The 19,496-nt window shown below is 26.6% G+C and overlaps 1 protein-coding gene across 4 annotated transcripts in view; it reads right to left on the minus strand.

The window, feature by feature from the left end:
• Positions 1-19,496, minus strand: part of PolZ1 (DNA polymerase zeta catalytic subunit) — a 103,442-nt gene that overhangs the window by 47,431 nt on the left and 36,515 nt on the right. For all 4 annotated transcript variants that reach the window (XR_012757071.1, XR_012757072.1, XM_075370993.1 and 1 more), the window contains exons 12-13: positions 16,560-16,641; positions 1,072-2,587 (exon numbers count right to left, since the gene is read on the minus strand). Coding sequence is in view for 2 of the 4 variants with exons in the window: in XM_075370993.1 (XP_075227108.1) it covers positions 1,072-2,587; positions 16,560-16,641 (1,598 nt within the window). In the remaining 2 variants the exon portion in view is untranslated. The remainder of the gene's footprint in view (positions 1-1,071; positions 2,588-16,559; positions 16,642-19,496) is intronic.

Consider the following 19,496-nt stretch of genomic DNA (forward strand, 5'->3'; position numbering starts at 1 on the left):
ACAATGATGCTAACAATTTGCATTTTAATATTCTCTGCCATCAATTTCAAGCATATCCTAAATTAAAAATTCCTCAATTTTCATTGCAAGACTAAACCTACAAGTACTCAAGATTATGTGTATATATATATATATATATATATAATGAGGTCTGTTCAAAAAATAACCGAACCTTTTTAATTATGCACCACTGGAGATATTTAGTGACGTGCAGTTGGCAGCATTGTTCCTCATAACCTCCTTTAAAACCACATTTTCTTGGATTATTGATATCTTGTTTAGTTTTTGTGTTATTGTTATTTGAGTGCAACATGTTTAAGTGTTAGTAGCGATTTTTGTAATGTGCGTTTTTCAGGAGCAATGATACAATGTAAAATTTTGCATGAAACTGGGAAAAATTTTTGAAACAAGCTTAAGGAGATGATGCTCTGGGTCATATGTAATGTTGCGAATGGTTTTCACGATTTAAAAGTGGTCTTTAGTCAAATGAAGATGACCCTCGACCAAGAAGACCTTTGATACACATGTTCAGAAAATCAATGATCTGGTGCATGCAAATCGCTGATTAACTGTCAAAGAACTTGCAGAAAGGGTTAGCATCTCAACTAGATCATATATTAACATTTGACTGAAAAACTGGACATGCATGAAAATTTGTTCCTTGTTTAATGACTGAACAGTAGAAAGAACATCGAGTGGACAATTGCCGGTAACTCCTTGAACAAGCAGATAATGATGAAACATTCATACAAAGTATTGTAACAGGAGACGAAAGCTGGGTTTATAGCGACGACATTGAAACAAGAGTTTCATCATCAAAAAATCGTTATTAACACTTAAACATGCTGCACTCAAATAACATGAAAACTAAACAAGATATCAACATGTGGTTACATAGTTGGTTATGCAAAAAAAATTTGTAAAAGAGTTTGATTATTTTTTTAACAGGCCTCATATTACATAATAAATCGACTGACTTGTGACATTCCATAATATGAAAAACTAATCAATAACAGACAAGTGTTAATGTTAATAAAAGCAACTTTAAATTGTAAATTAAAAAAAAAATACCTGTGAATCTTTCAAAGTCATTTTTTCATTTTCATTAAATCGTGCATTAGAAATTGATTCTTCATTTATTAACGGCATTGTAGATGAATAATAATTAAAATTTTTAGATAATCTCTTTCTGTTAAATATATTTTTCATTCTATTTTTTGATGTAACAGGTGTAAATGATGGACTGATAATTGGTAAAGATAAAACTTTTTTATCATCTAGTCTGATGGGTGTACTATGCTGAAGATTTATTGATTCACTTAGTATTATATTATTTATTTCACTAGTGGATGGGGATACTGGATCAGCATTCTGGCTGTTAATACCGGATGAATTTTTATTAGGAATCTGTGATTTAATATCCTTTAATACATTTTCTTCTGCACATGTCTTCAAAATATTTTTTTTATCAAAATTACTTTTAACTTTTAACCATTTTTTAGCTTCTTCATATGAAGGTGGTTTTCTAAATGGAGCTATTACAGTATCATCATCATCAAATGTATTCAAATGAGTACCTTTATCAAATGATCCTTTATATTCTTCTAAATTATCGATACAATTACTATTTATTTTAATTTTAACACCACCTACTTCAACACCATTTGCTACATCTTCTGGATTACTAAAAAATGGTTCCTGTACTTTAACTTCTGGAAGATTATATTTTGAAATGTTTTTAATAACATCATCGAATGTTGGTGGTTTTAATTCTGGAACAAAAACTGTATAATTATCACTTTCAATTATATTAATTTTACTAATATCTTTATCATCACAATCACTATTAGAATATGTTTCAAGTGATATTGTATCACTCAAAGTAGATTTTTCTTTTGATTTATAAACTGGACCACCATCTTCATTATAAATAGCTGTTTCATCCACATTATCATTTTCACTACTACTAGAATATCGTTCAAAATTAATAATAGATTTTGAATCATCACTATCACTGCTATTATTTAAATCTTCACCAAAATAAACACTTTTATCATAAAAACTTAATATTCCATTATCTTCATCATTTTTATGAGTACTACTATCGTCAGATAACTTCTGAGTTAAATCATTAGAAAACATTGTAATAACTGTATCATCACTATTCTGCGATGTCGGTGATGTTTTCTGACTTTTACAAATATTAACAGTTAATACAGGTGACTCAATTTTACTACACAATAAACTAGAGTTAGAATCCAAATCTGTACTCATTTTTATTTGTTTTTTATTTTTAGATTCAACATTACAATCATCATCAAATGTTAACATTTTTCTAGCTTTAGAACCACAATCTTTCACTAAAATTTTTTCACAATAAATTGATCCAGAACTTTTAGAAACTGGTGATATTATTTCATCATTATTGTCATCATCATCAATATCATCAGAATAATTTTCATTATCACTTGAAACAAAAATTTCTTCATATTTTTTATTACCTTTATTAGATTTTGAGTTTAATTCACTTTGATCATTTTGTTTACTTATAACAGTAGAAGTGCTACTATCTGGTGGTGGTATGATCCTGGAATTAAGAAAAAAATAAAAGGTAAAAATAAAAATTTATGCATAGTATGTTGAAATTAATTTTTTATTATAAATGTACAATATTTATTACATGTAATAGGTTATATATATATATATATAAACAAACTATAATCATAATAGCTCATACACGAACAAATAATTATCAATATTCTTTGTACAAATATATAAATTAATCTATTTATATATTTAAATATATATTTTTAATATTAATGCAAAATAAATTTATTTGGTTCTTTATATATTATTCACTAAGTTAATTAACACAATAAATTTTTGTACTGCTTAAAAAATATTAGATACTTTCACATTAACTCATCTTACTCAAAACACACACACACACACACACGCACACACGTTTTGCTAATTTTAACTCGAGAACAGAATTTCTATAAATAGGAAATTTAATTAATTACATATTAATATAATAAATAAATAAATATATATATAATTAATTTAATTAATTATATATATTATATAATAGGTTTTCACAAAATACCTGGCACACATCATAAAAAACATTATTCTATAAATACAAGAATGTGGAGTGAAAATCATTCATCAAGTCTTTGTGATAAACAATCAGCTTTCCATTTTGAGTACTTTAAACTCGTACCATTTGGGATTCAATCAAAGTACCAGCTTTCTTTTTCAGATGCTCAGAATCTTACCAAATTTTTTACCATAATAATTATGATTTATTTTCAGTATTTTTACAAAATTTTCCATAACAATTGAATATCTATGGACAGCTTAAAAATAATAAAAACCACCAAACAGTAGCAATTCTGAACAATAATTATTCAAAAGAGTAAAAATTTTCCCTTTTTACTTGACAACTTAATTTATTTCAAAATTTAAAAAAATATATTTCAATTTGTTAATAAAGTACTAAACCAGAAAACAGTTATTATGTTATCTAATTGACTTTGGTTACGATGGTTAGAAGTCACATGATATAACAAACTACTGTCACTTCTATAAATGGCATATAATCATCTCAAGGATAATAAGCATTTTGTGTAAAGCAAACAAAAGGAAGAAAAGAAGAACAAAGTGGTTTCACATTGCCTTAAGCTAAATAATGGGTGCATCAGTTTGTCAAGCGCACCGAATTGCACATAATAGACATAATAAAAAAAATTAATGAGAATTTTTTAATTCTGCATAGTATATCTTCTTTGTGTTCATCTTCTTCAACATGTAACTGAAGCACTGACTACAATGTCTATCAATATTTTCAGACATATTGATAAGAAGTTAAAATTTGGCAGATGAATAATTAGGAAAAATACTTTATTGTATGTAGTAATTTATTTTGTTTGAAACTGATTAAACAAAAGAACTGTATTAAATTAAGTACGGTGAAGTAGTGAAATGTTAAAGCAGGATTCTGGCAAGGATGTTATGTTGACACCAAGGCTTTACGAGTGGTACAAACAGTTCAGATAGTGACTGTTAATAGTGTGTCGACAAACAGTACTATTTACCATTTTTACATTTAATGGAGACAATCCAAAGAAAATGATGACAAACATGGGCAAACAATCTTTTGATTTTAATTACAAATATGGACCAGCTCACACTTCACTATTAATTTGTGATTATTTAGCCAAAAATGATGCTGCAGCCTCCAGAAGCGGCACCCAGTGACCTTTTTTGTTCCTACAGATTAAAAATGCAAAGATTACAAATGCATCAAGGATTGGAAGAAATGCCGACATAAGTGTTTTATCTTTAGAAGGTGTGTTTTACTTTGAAGGGGACATAATCAATATACAGTAGTGAACAAATGACTTTATTATTCAGTGATACAGGTTTGGTTTTCAGATGAAGAAATAAAAAAATCATTGTTCTACCTTAGTGGAATCTATGCCAAAGAGGATTTAATGAGACAATTAAAAACAAAGGACACAAACTATTAAATCTGAGTAAGTTTGACTATTAAGCATTTTTTCTTTAGAAATAAAATTTTCTGTTAAAATACTATGCTTGAATTAATTTGTTCACCACTGTAGAAGAATAAGTAAATTCTTCATAAGTAAATTGTAGGTCATAATTTTTTCATTACACCTACATATTCAGTTACTTAACAGAAACCTTCACTGTGTTAACACAGGTACTGGCTGTATAATTAACATTATTTTCAAAGAAAGCAACTCTAGTGCCACTTGCATTTCACACCTTAGATGGGTTAAACATAAGAAAGCTAGTGTAAATTAAAAAAAAAAATGTACAAAATGATAACAAACCAGCAATGTAAAAATCATTTAGGAAAAAGTAATCCGAGCTAGAAATGTAGGTTTAATAAAGTTATCACTTATGTAAATATATGTAGTAAAATATTCATCACATATCTAACAAAATAATAAAGTACTTTTTTCAAAAATGTAATTTATCAAACCGTGGAAGCACTCTAAATGTATGAAAATGTAGTAGCAAATGAAAATTTGAAACAAAAAAATTCAGTAAAATTTTTAAATAAAAAAACGTTTTCGTATCTGTTTCTATTAAATTAGAAATTTCTAATAAATTCATAATTTATTTTTTGTTACCAAAAAGCCACTTTTTTTTTAAGAAAAATGTTTTTTTTTTGTAGATTTATTCATATATTCTTTTCTAGGGTAATTCAGTAACCAATCTAAAATTGAACAAATGACATTTATTAATTCCTTCAATTTGGTCAATCTCTAGCACCTTATATTTCTAATTGGAAATAATTTAATATATTAATAATTTACTAAAATTATGAAGTTGAATAAGCGCTGAACAGTTATTTAATGACTATGAAACATAAAAAAAGTGGACAAAACAAACTTGTCTAAAAAATTTTGTAAGACTAATGAATGTTATAAAAATAGAACCAATGAATAGATCAACTTAGTAATTATATATGAGTTAATTAAAATATAAATATTATTATTCATCATAATAATATTATTATTTAAGTGATATTATATATATTCTATTAATGTCATAACACTATTATTTACATATTTCAATTATTGTAAAGCAAAAATTATTTTTATCTAAATTCTTAATCTGAAATTTTCCTAATGAAATATATTCAACAGATTTATCTTATATTTATAAAATATATATTATATACATTTAAAAATTATTATTTAAACATGAACATAATTAATTCTGAATTTTAACAGATTTAATGATATATCTTTAACTGATTAAAAAATAATCAATATATATAGTATTTTAAATAGTAGTTAGTTTGTGTTTAATCATCCGACTCACGTTACAGAAAAATATCAGAATTACTGAAGATTCATACTAAAAGAGATTATGATGAAATAAACTGATAACACAAACAGGATTAACATTAATTCGTTGCTGACTAGACTGAATGATATTAATACTAATCTTCCAAGCTACTGTGATAATGTGGGTTATCAGTTAATGTGATTACCAAACTACCATGTGGAAATTATTTATTCATGTGATATGTATGAGAGTACAGAAATAAAGTTGAACACATTCTATTTAAATAGAGAAGCTATTTCCATCACAACTCTTAATGGGAATAGTAAAATGAATTTTATGATCCACACTTAATCCAATCGCTGGTAATGATGACAAGTTTACTATCTACCTCTAGAGTTTTTCATTCAAAGAAATATCATCACTAGTATAATCTTATTTTATGAAACACTTGATAGTATGTGAATTTCCTACATCATTCTTCTGTATTGGGTTTACTTTGTGGCATTTTTGTTTATATTTCTATGTTTAAGTATTGATTTTCTTTTAATAACTATATATTTTTTCCTGTATGCTTTTACCATACATTTTTGTTATTAGTTTTTACTTTTCTATTGTTTAAGTTATGAAAATGACAGAGGAAAAGAATATTTTTGTGGATGATTGTGTGAATCTTGAGAAGAACTAAAAAAAAAACTAAATTTTTCTCCTTTTAATAACGTAATACTCAACTAGCCAACTAGTCTGAATAATAAAGTTATTTACATTGTACTATTGGGATTGATTATTCAGGGCAAGACGCATAGAATTAAATTATATTTTATGGCCACATAATGATTAAAAATTTCTGAGTGGCTTAAAGCAAGTTGAGAAGCTCATAAAAAGAAGCCATGGCTGTAATGAAATTGTAATAGCTCATGCATTTTAAAAACTATTTTTTTTTCAACTGATTATCTTAAATATCCTTAAACCGTGGCAGCCTCATATCTATTTCCTTTATGATTAATAATCTTTTAAAAATATTTGTAAATTTAAAAACTTTTCTCTTAATTTTTAAAAAATATCTTCTAGTTAACTAATTTGGGTGAATCAATCTGAAAAATGTTGCACCAGAAACTCAAGATTGGTACACACATCTGCATAGATTAGCAAGGACTTTACATAAATTACTGCTGTAGGTTACATATTAAATTAAGAATCAGGAAATAAAAAGTATTGTATTCTCAATTATTTTTCAACACTACTGACATCAATTTCAACAGTTAATGTTTTCTCCAGGTACAACAGGTTTTTTTGCAATAATTTAAAAGCAATGACAAAATATTGTGAATTTGTTGATAAACATAATTTTTTTATTTTTAATCTGTTTTAATGGATTGAAAACTTGTTAATTTTGTGGGTTTCACATAAATTGCCTAAAACTTTGAAAAAACTGTTCAATGTTATTTGTAAATAAAAACTAACGATTAACAAACATCTGAATCAATCTGAATAACAATGAAAAAACAAAAGCTTCTTTACAGTTTGTAAGCAGAATTTTACATAAATATAAATAGGAAATATAATATCAAAGCATATTATCAAATTATAATATGATTATTTATGGGCCTAATTAAGACTGATGAAAAAATCTTACAAATAAAGTTATATTTGTAATCATTTTAGTCATATTTTGATTATATAAATATAATCATAATATAATATAATAGTCATATTTTTAGACTTATTTATAATTAGAATTAGGTTAATTTCAACTACATGAATATATTATGTATTGGTTTTTCAATTAAAAAAATTTTTTTAAATTTTACTTACATATTCAAATTAAATTTTACACATTCAAATCAGTTTGATTCAATTAATCTGTATAACTCAAATCACTGTATAAGAAAATAATTACAAAGATTTTATTTAAAAATTTACTCTGAAATATATCCTATTTACTGCAAAAATATTACAGAAGCCAGTAAATAATAAAATGCTTCCACTAACAAATGATTCCATAATAAAATTAATAACATTCATAGAAAAAATAAATTGTAAGATCATTTATTCCTCCTACGAAAAATTTCATTAACACCAGGTCAGGTATGAAGCACTAAAAATACAGTAACAATTTTTATAAATGGTAAAGCAAATGGATCAAGACAGAAAGAAATATAAAAATGTTACAATAGCAGGAATAAAAAGTAAATCAAAATGATATCAGAGCGAAAGAAAAATTGACAGAAAAAATTAATATCTAACAATACAGTAATAAATAAATAAATAAACATAAAATAATATAAAATAAATAGGAAAAGTCATATATATTTTTTTTTAAAAAAGGAAATAGTAAGCAATATGGATAAATATAAATGTTAAATATTATTGACAAATATAACAAAAATCCTAGTACAATCGAGTTTGTAAAACCTCCAACATTTAAATATAAATTGATAGTGATCTGAATCGGGGAATTTTATTAATAAGGAAAAATCCTAGGGAATGAAGTGTTTATATAAAAATTGTTTTTGTACTGTAACAAAGAGAAAAACAAAAAAATAAAAATTGAAAAGTAAAAAGGTTAGTATATCAAAAGACATTATGACAACATTAAACAGTATAAATTATTATAATACTGAAATAATAAAATATAGATGATAAAAATCCTTTAAGTTGCCAATTAGTGATAAATTGTAACGGATAGAAAGAGATTAAAAAATAAATACTGAAAATTATTATTATGGCAAGAAAAGATACTAACATGTACTTGGTTTCATCGTTTACCTCAAATAAAGTAGGATTTTGAGATACAAGGATGAAGAGAACATTAGATTTTAGATAACAGTAAATACTGACGAGATAAATCTCAAAATTCTGGAATTTTAACACGATCTAAGTTACTTCTATATACAAATAGATACATAAATTTACATTATTGCTAAAGTACTTTACATAAGCATTCATTTTACTTGAAATATTTAACACATTATTCAATATCAAATTTAATATCAACAGTCATAGAATTTATAGAAATATCTGAAAGATAATATATTAAAAGTAGTACAAAATAAGTTGTACAATAAACTAAATAATTACAAGTTTATTTCAATACATGGTATTCATACTTAGGATAAAAATAAATTTATATTTATTAATAAAATATACATTTTTTAATTTCTTACAATATCAACATGAAAATGAAGTAAGAAGAAAGCTACATTTATATATTCACATAAAATTAAAATTACAATAAAATAATACACACTAAAATATTATTACAACTTCATTTTTCCTATTAATAATAGTAAATTATTAAAATAATAGATTATGCACTATAATGTTTTGAGTACATAATATATTTTATGAAAAAAATATATAAAAGATCTGCAATATCTTTTTTATTTTTAAAGTAAAAAAATAAATCTGTACATTAATTCTACTTTTTTAATAGGATAAAATTAAGAATTCATATTTTCACTAAATAATCAAGACAATAAGTAAATAATAAATTACATTGTTGAGTAAGTTGACAGGATTGGAGCTATTCTTCAGTAAGAAGTATATAAAGTAGTGATTTCAAATTGTATATTAGTTATGTTATGATTACTACATACATGACTATTTGATGGTTTCATTTAATTTTCAATTAATTCTGAGATGGTTCTGTTAAACTCAAATGATCAAAATGCAAAATGAATTAATAACAAAGGAAATTTACATTTAATTAACAGCTACTTTGATTTACTAATCTTAAAAAAAAATTGCTTAAAATTTAAGGTTCCTCATAATGCAAGTCTTCAGTATTAACCAAAAACTGTTCACAAACAATGAGTTCACAGTGTGTGGCCAGCTATATTATAAAACTTAACTTAAAAAAAAAATCCATCAAATACAAACACAAAAAACATTGTATTATTGTACAGATGTATTCCTCATTCGTAAAAATAAACTTGTTTCAGTAAAACAAAGTGTTAAAATTATCATTTTAATAGCGTAAATTTAATATAAATGGGGGTATCAAAGAACATTATTCATTTATGAATTTTCAAATAATTCATTATTTGTTATATTATGCTGAACAAAGTCTAAGATCTTATTATTTAATGAGTTAATACGTACACAAGATTTATTGAAGGAAACTTATACAATTAAATTTAACATTTGCAATTTCATTGCATGTAGTCATCATTAATATGTATTTAGTTTCACTGAGATTTAATTTTTCATGCAAAACTAAAAGATACCAGTGCATTCATTAATAATAAATTAGTTTATTTAAAGCAAAAAAATAAGTTTTTGAAACTTTTACCTCTGTAATTAAAATAACAACAATCATGACTATTTCTATATTTTGAATGCTGAACCTCTCTTTTTGTGAAAGTCAACATCACTACTTATTAATAAGATCACATTAAGAAGCTAGGTGATTTTTATTAAGCATTTACATCAGGGCTTGCTTCACTCATTCGACCGTCTAGCAGTCGAGGGGGCAATTGCCTCCTGGACCCTCAACATGTTTGTATTCTCATGTTTGTCAGAATATTAAGTATTTTACAGAAATAATTTACGAAAAGAAATATTAGTGTGTAGAGAATGTTTTTCTGAACATTTTGGTGTTTTTATTTTTAAAATAGGCTTATGGAGTGAGTAGATATTGAATTTAAATGTGTTTAATAGAAATATAGTTTTGGGTTAGCCATATTGATAAGAAAGAGTTGGCTTGGGAACGCTGTCTTCATCGTTTTAGTCTTGTGTGTCTTTGTGTTAGTAGCCAGTCCAGCTGCTGCGCTATTGGTGCAGAGTGGACCACATGATGCGCTGGCCAGTTGCACGCAAACAACTCTTTCCCACTAAATAAAGAATCCTTTTTTTTTTACTTTTAAGTATTAACAAACAATTCCTTTCTTTTATTAATAAAATTAATAAACAATAATAAATAAATAAATCAACAAATATAAAATATAAATAAAAACAATCTACGCTTAAAAATTAAATAAAAAATAACCTGTAAATTAATTTGTAATGGACTGCTTCCAGCAGAGAAGAGTCGCCGTGCACCACCATTAGTCTGCTCTGCACCAATAGCAGCTAAAATAAAAATGTGAGCACGTAGGACAAGCAAACAAACCCAAGCACCATCCTTTTTTATGGGAAAGAGACCACCACTACTAACTAGTTCCCTCCTAAGCTAAATATTTTGTTGAAGAAACTGTCTTCTAATATCAAAGAGAACAAAAAAAATAATTTATGTAGATTATCATATACCAATAAAAAATAATACTGGACAGTATTATTATACACAGTAAAGAAAACAAGTGTAGTTTTTAAAAAATATTTTACAGATAAGATTAGCATTGTGGAATCGGTAGTGTGTATTATGTAATGTATGTGAAAGGAATCCCCACTGAAAGGTCATGTGATCCTTTATTGGTGCACAATCAGGAAAGATCAATTTTTATATAAAATTTGAGTAAAGTGTATTATGGTCAACAAAAATTGGTTAGCTGGTATTTTCTTTCTTTGAAGCAAAAACAGCAAGTAAATTAATTACTGATAGTGTTTGTGGCAACATCCTATGAAACAATATAAATTAATAATATAGTTCAGTGTTTCCCAACTGGTGTGCTGTGACGAGATAAATAAAATAAAAATTACTGTCAACTTAAAATAAATGAAATTGAATTAATTATTTTCATGCACGACAAATGGTGACACTGATCAGTTTGTTTCAATGAATTAATTATACTTGCATCTGGCAGATGACATTACAGACAATCCCTTGCAAACATATTCGAGATTTGATTCGGTACACTCGGTTCCTCACAAACATTCCTGAGACTTTGACAGAGCATATAAATGCAAACAAGTTCTCCTGCCACTCTTAGTTTACTTTTCATAGCGCCGATTCACAGTGTTTTGCTACGGATAAGTTCAACTCCAGGACAAAGTGAACAATCGGCTCCTACTGCTTGCTTTAGGCTGAACCTTACCAGTTTCTCTCAGACCATCAATTTCAAAACATAATGACAGAAATGAAGACAAAAGAAAAACATACCTGGACAGTTACTTAGAGAATGTATTTTTGTGTAATAAGAACTAGGAAAACACTCTCCCTGTGTGTGTGTAGTTTGTGGGGAAACAGCAACCAGGTAGGTCATGGTCCTAGCAAACTGAATCACCATCTTACAAAAAGCATCATAGTGTCACATAAAGGTTTGTCATATTTTTCACATGTACTAGAAAGTGAGAAGAAAACAGCTCAACAAATTGTTAAGATGGTAACCATAGCTGCCACTGCTCTTGAAGCATCATTTGAAGTAGTAGAATTGATAAAAAAGAAACCTTTATACTCTAGAAGAGTAAATCATTGGCCCTGCATGTAAAATTGTAACTAAAATAATACTTGACCAAGGAGCAGCTGATCAAGTTTCAAATGTTCCTCTCTCCAATAATACAATCAGCTGCAGATCATCTGAAATGTCTTTCAATATAAACTAACAAACAAGTTGTGGAAAAAATAAAATCTCATAAAAAATTTGCTTTTGCAAGTAGATGAGAATACTGATAGTGATGACAACAGCAACTCCTTGGGTTTATCAGATACATTGAAAATAAAGACATCAGTGAGCAGTTTCTTTTCTATAAACTACTGAAGACAACAACCACAGCCCATGATATTTTCATTTCTATTACTTCATATCTCAACAATCTTCATTTTTCAGGGAAAGACTGCTGCCAGGGCTCTCAATTAAAATCCATCCGTTATTATAACTCACTGTTTTTTATACAGAGGTATTAGTCATGAAAGCACATAATGAAGAGTTTACTGCAGTTATTAACAAAATTGTGAAAAAAGTGAACTACATCAAGCTTTGCTATTTCACTCACCTTTGAGATGGTTATTGTGAGGCCATGCATTGAACAAATTTCTCAAACTCAAAGAACAGGTGAAACCTTTTTTTTAAGAATGAAGATTTTATGAACTGTTACTAAGCGATTCTTGGTGTTTGGAACTATTGTATCTGAAAGATATGTTTCAAAAGCTGAATGAACTAAATGTTTCAATGCAGGGTCAACAGGAAACAATAATTTCCTCAATCAACAAAATTAAAGATTTTAAAAGAAAACTTGGTTCTTGGAGTTCTGCAGTTCAGAACTGTCAAACTTTCCATCTCCTTCTTATTAATCTGGCAGAAGACAAAGATCTCATTGGTGTTGACTTACCAAGGTGGCAAGATGCAATAGATATGTTCTTTCGATCTCTTTCCACTGAGAATCTCGACTGATTTTGCAGACAGTGCAGAGGAAATAGATTTCACAAATTATGAACAAGATGAATTCATTAATCTTGGCTCTGAATCCACACTCAAAGGTAAATTCACCAAGAATGAGGCATCAGTAACTGCTTTTTGGCTAGGACAAAGGAATATACTAACCAAATGAAAAAAGCAATGTACACACTTTTGCTCTTTCCAACATAAAATCTATATGAGCAAGTCTTCTCTGCTATGGCAACAATAAAATCCAAAGCAAGAAATATATTGCAAGACTATGAGGAAGATACGCATGTTTCATTGTCAACTGTAAGGCCTGATATCTAGTATTTGTGCTCTAAGCACCAGTCAGACTAATAATTAATTGAACAAACTGTTACTGAATTATTTTTATTCAGTTATTTGCATTATAGTAAACTGTATTCTATATGATGTATGTTACTTATCTTTCAACAAATGAATAAAATTAGTGCTGGAGTAAGTATTTATTTGAAAAATAATTTAACTTTCTCCTGGGAACATTAATTTAAAATTAAATTTTTTTTAAAATTCAATGAAGGGTGTCCCCCAAGTTTTTAATGTTATCCCCCAAGGGTGCCACGAACTTCAAAATATTGGGAAACACTGATATAGTTGTTGGAATAAATAAAAAAATAAACCATTTTTTTTGAGTGTGTCATTTTAAGGCTCAGCATTCATTTAAAAACAAAGTACAAAAATACAAAGAAAAATTTGTTCATAATCAAGAAATTCAATTATCACAGATTTTACAATTCATAATAATATTTAAATTGCAGGATTCTATATTTTATAAATAAGAAACAAATAAATAATGATAAACAATAACATTATTAATCTGAACAGTGGTTAATTTCTACCTTTCAAGAAAACACAGAAGAAAAGCAGATAAAAAGATCTGATAATTAAATTTTACAAATATCCAAGTAAGTAAGTATGGCCATTTTTTTTCATAACATAATAGAAATTAACAAATAATTAATAAAAAAGCAGTACCTTAATTTAAAAAAAAATCTTTCAAAGACATCAATTTCCTACTTTATATGCAGTTTATATTTAAAACCTCTTTCTGAACAAATATTTTTGAAGTAATACAAATCTGTTATTTAAAAAAAAAAAAATATCTTTTTATATTCTGAAACAGTAAAATTAATTAAAATTCTATAAATTTGGTATTTCACATGTGAAAAAGAAAAAAATGATAAATAATAATAATACAATAACTTAATTCATAAGTGTACAAGTTAATTTCATTCTGATTACTCTTATGTTTCCCTCAGACTTAAGAAATGATTAACAGAAAAAACAATTTTACAATATAATTCAAAATATTTTATTAAAGATACTTTTTTCCTATAGTATTAAATGTGTAGTACAATGGAATGTATATGCACATATTCCTTAAAAAAAATAGAAAATAAAAAAAATAAACATATTAAATTATGGTAAATAAAATACTCATTGTATCAAAATATGAACCTTAAAATCATTAATACAATTCAGAAGGAAAAATATTTACAAATGAAACAGATTACCAGAGGAAAAAATATGAAACATTATAAGAAATGAACTGAAGCAGAAGAAGGTTGAGAAACAACGTCATGATTGAGACATTAAACATGAAAAATATTTGGAAAGCAGAAAAAACAGAGAGATTTGAAAGCTTATTTATTATAAATGATCTGGCGGTAACTGGTATCCTACATGGCAGGAATGTATTTGAATGAGGGAGGAGAACTTCCTATTACATCCATTTCAACAGTTGGATTTTATCAATTTCTATTCATGTATGCTCCTTACTTTACTTTATGCATAAGCTGATGTGGGATATCCTTAACAAAGACAACCTAAAAAAGATTCATTATTTTCAAATTTCTATATTTATTCAGAAAAACACTAATGAGTTCATATACTGTCTGAATGAAAAACAGTAAAACAATAAACTGAAGAAAATATTATTTCCAAGGTTTCTGAATGAACATTTTTTAAATGTGATTCAATAAAATAAATTTAATCAGTTCTGAGAATACTGAATGCAATTTATAAATAATGATGTATAAACAGTACAGAACAGCTAAAATAAAGTGACGCGAGACATTATATTTCACATAACCTTAACTGATAAAAATGCCATGTTGTTATAATCTGGAATTGATTGGTCTTGTCATTTTCTTTTGACAGCAGTCAACATTGTGTATGTATATATAAATAAGACATTTTAGGCATATATTTCTTAAACTTTATTACTTTTTATTTCAATGGGGATTGTCCTATTTCTCACTTTTATTGTTCCTTCTATTTCCTGGAAAATACTTCAAGGCGAGTCATAGAACCTGAAGATTTTTAAAAAAACTAAGTTAGCGACTCAACATATAAACAAGAATCAAAATGACTGCTGTACACTATACATTTGTAATGCAAATTTATTTTAGAAACAGTGAGTGATTCAGTAGTGATTACACTTCAATCATTTTAATATATTAAATAAATATTTAATATTCCAGGTCACGGTGCCATTCCTAGTCGGAATGCAATAGAAGCTGTGTATAACAAATTTCCTAATTACTGTTTCTGCGATGAAAACAAACCACTAGAACCTATATGCACTCCATGAGAAATCCATCAAACAATGACAAGTCAGGCAGACAATGATGAGGAGCCCTCAGCATCTCTCATTTCATTTTTAAAATTGTCAGATTCCTGTGAACTCAATCTGTACTACTGTTCTCATTCTATTCAGACAATATGGGGGATTCTCTTTCTGATCTGGTTGTTGCAAAAAGGATCCAGCAGCCATAGTATCTCATTACCTTCCTTCATGTTGTATACCTTAAAAATTACAATATTTACTTACTTATTTTCATTTTTATAGATTGCATTATTATTTAATTATATTTGACAAGGAAATATGTAGATTACCAGGAATCAAATTATTATAATATATGCATTTAGCAACATTTATAGTAAACAGTATTTACAACAATTTTATAAAATCTAAACAAAGTATTAACAAATTGTATTAACAAGTTATTTAAATATTAAATTTTATATTACCGACAGTCTGTTCTTATACATAAAAAAATGTTCAAACATCGCGCTTTGTGCCAGTATCAGTAATTAATAATATTATAACATTGCAACATAAAAATTTGATGGGATAATACTAATAATTATAAATACAAATTTATTACAATTAAAAAAATTAAATGAACAAAATGCATAATAATACTTCTTACATATAGCGGAATAGTTCTTCATAATAATTTTAATAAAAATGATTAATTCTTAGTAATAAACTCTTTTTATAAAAATTAACTGAATATTAATAACTAATATATCTTCAGTAGTAACTTAATAACTTAATTGTATAGCTGATTTTGTACTGCCTACAGTATACTTGCTATAAATTTACATTCAATTTAATATTTATATAAATAATGATAATAAAAGAAAACTCACTGTTCATTATCACAAGCTGTTTTATCATCAGTGTAACACGGATGTTGTAAGTTACAAATATCACTGGTTTTCTGGTAGTTACCTGATTATAAATGAATATCATATTATTAAATGCATAAGGATGAAATCAAAATAATTTATTTAAATACAATAAATAATTAATAGCAGAATTCAGACCTCTTTGGTTTAAACTTACAGTAATCAAACATGATATGAAACAACATTGAAACAACTGATTTTATCAAAATCTGTTTTTACACAAACATTTTCTATAGAATTTTTAAATATAAAATTTTATTACAAAAAAGTAACTGAACAAAAAATGAAAAATCAAATTCAAAATAATGATGTTCTTAAAATAATCCCACAGCATTATTAAATTTCTTGTGCAATATATAAAACAAATATTGTAAACGCATTATGTGACAGATGGTTTAGGTAATCCTCAGATACAATTATCTTAAGTTTTACAGGTTAGATGACAGCCTTATTAGATTTCAGTTTCAGAATATGTTCTGGGATATTTGTTTACTAATGATTATAACTTTTGAGACATCTAAATGTTTTGCTTTATTGTCAGTATCTTTAACCTAATTTTAAATATAGCAAAGCAATGTAGTTAAATTATACTTTCATTTATGAAAATCAGATAAATACTAATGAAATGAAGAAGAAATTGCATCAAGCTTAGAAATAAAACATTAACATAAGTTTCAGAGCAAATGAATTCAAGATGAACAGAAAATAACATTTCAGTGCATATAATACTTATATAATTCAGTTTCTAAAAGAAGAAAAAGTAATTATTCATCCAGAAATTAAAAAAAAGATTAGAAATTCTTTCACAAAGTAGAAAGATTTCAATTTTAATTTTAGAAATAAACAGTAACATCAGATAAAATCTACGGTACTCCACATTTTATTTAAATTCTTTTGTTATAATTTTCAATGACATCAACTGATATGGTCGCTACATGCATACATTATGTGTCATAAATGTAATGGCTTTAGGAGACCTGACATAAATGACACATCATGGGCTTGCATATCAGCATGCAAAGTCTACTATTAAGTAGATAATACTAAGATTTTAAAAGCAGCAACTTCACTCTGTTCAACATGGGACTAGCTTACAGCAAACATCAATCCCTTGAGAACACACCTTTTATAAAGTGTCTAATTCTTCAAGAGCTATATACATGCTATAACCACAAGAAAATTGGGATAAATAGTATTAATACAATGTAACAAATTAGGAATGATTATATACCTTTTTATGCTTTGTAACAATTTGTATTCAGCAGAACTATGATTATTAGATAATTCAAAATTCTTAGTGTTCTACAGGGAATGATTTACTAAACGTGGCTTTGCATCTTTGCTATATACTTTTCAATTTATAGGATACTGCTTCAAACTGCTCAAAGTGCTTCATTTACTCCATAAACTTCACATTAAATTATGGTATTATCCAGGACCCTCTCTTTCATTTTCAACCTGTTTAATTATGTCCAATAAAAGCTTTATTTTATGCAAATAGAAAGCTACACCAGTAAACTACAATGTATCTTAGAATATCAGTATTAACACGTTCAGAGCTAATGACTTGATGCCTGCCTCATATTGAACTCCGCCAAAAGACTGATGACACATCAAATGTCTATAATATTTTATATTGCAGTTATTCGAGCTCAGGCAACTGGCTTCAATAATTGAAGTTGTGCCATCATCAGAAAGCTATTATTACCGTAATCCTTGATTATACACCATCCCAGTAATTTAAACATATTTTTCCTAAAAAGCTCATTTCATTCTTGCAATTTCCATATTTATTCGATTATTTAGCATTTATCTTTATTTTACATTAAAAAAAAATTAACCATGTTGATCAGATGTGGTTGCTTACTATTAAATCAAGAGAAAAGAAATTTCCCATTTAAGAGTAATCACTAGTTTCTTCCTATACAAAAAATTTTCCCTGCGTTCAATAAGTCATTGCATGAATGCCATGTAATAACATTCCTCATTCTTCCATCTTACTGATCTTCAATTACTATAAGTCCTTGTTACTCTACCTGACAACAAACTACTACTCAACAGCAGACTCCAAATCACATACCTGTGCTATGTGGATTAAATGACACATCCAGAAAACAAATCATTATTAGAAAATGCTGTCAGATGTGTTATGACAAAAAAATAAGGAAAGACACTACTTATTGTTAAGCATATCCAGAGAAACTGCTCTTTGTGTTACAAAAAGGTTTGCTGAATCTCACACATAACTCCACACCCACATTTAGAATTATGAACTTAAAAAGCATTCAATTTTTTTTATATATAAATTACACATTTTGAGAGCTATTGTAATGCTATTATTTATTTATTTTTGGTTTAATATACACCAATCTGTTAATAGTTTTACTATGTAAAATAATGAACTCTACAATACTGAAATTGAAACACATTAATACAGAAGAGATGAACAGCCATCATCTACTTTTTATGTTTAAAAAATATATCATTTTTAAAAAATGTATTTATAAATATATTTGTTTATTTAGCTTATTTTATTAATTACACTGTGAAGGTTACATGTGCTGTGTGCACATCCACACGCATATGCATATATACATAATAGATTAGAGTTAATCTACTACATTAATGTAATAATAATGTATTGGGTAATTACATTATAGATTTAGAAAATTTAGAAATTTTAACTTTCAAATATAAGATTTTATTTCATTTGGTGTTTTTATTAATTTATAAATCTGAAATATTTATAATCAATTTTTATTTAGCACATTAATTTTATTATTTCTTTGTACGTTAATGAAGAAATGAGACAGCTCTAGTATTGTCATTTTTTTTTTCATTTTACTTATTTATTATTATGCTATTAAAATATTTTGCTTCAAGCAAACCTAAAAAAAT

Source organism: Lycorma delicatula, chromosome 7, assembly GCF_047948215.1.
Source record: "Lycorma delicatula isolate Av1 chromosome 7, ASM4794821v1, whole genome shotgun sequence".
NCBI classification, from domain to species: Eukaryota; Metazoa; Arthropoda; class Insecta; order Hemiptera; family Fulgoridae; genus Lycorma; species Lycorma delicatula.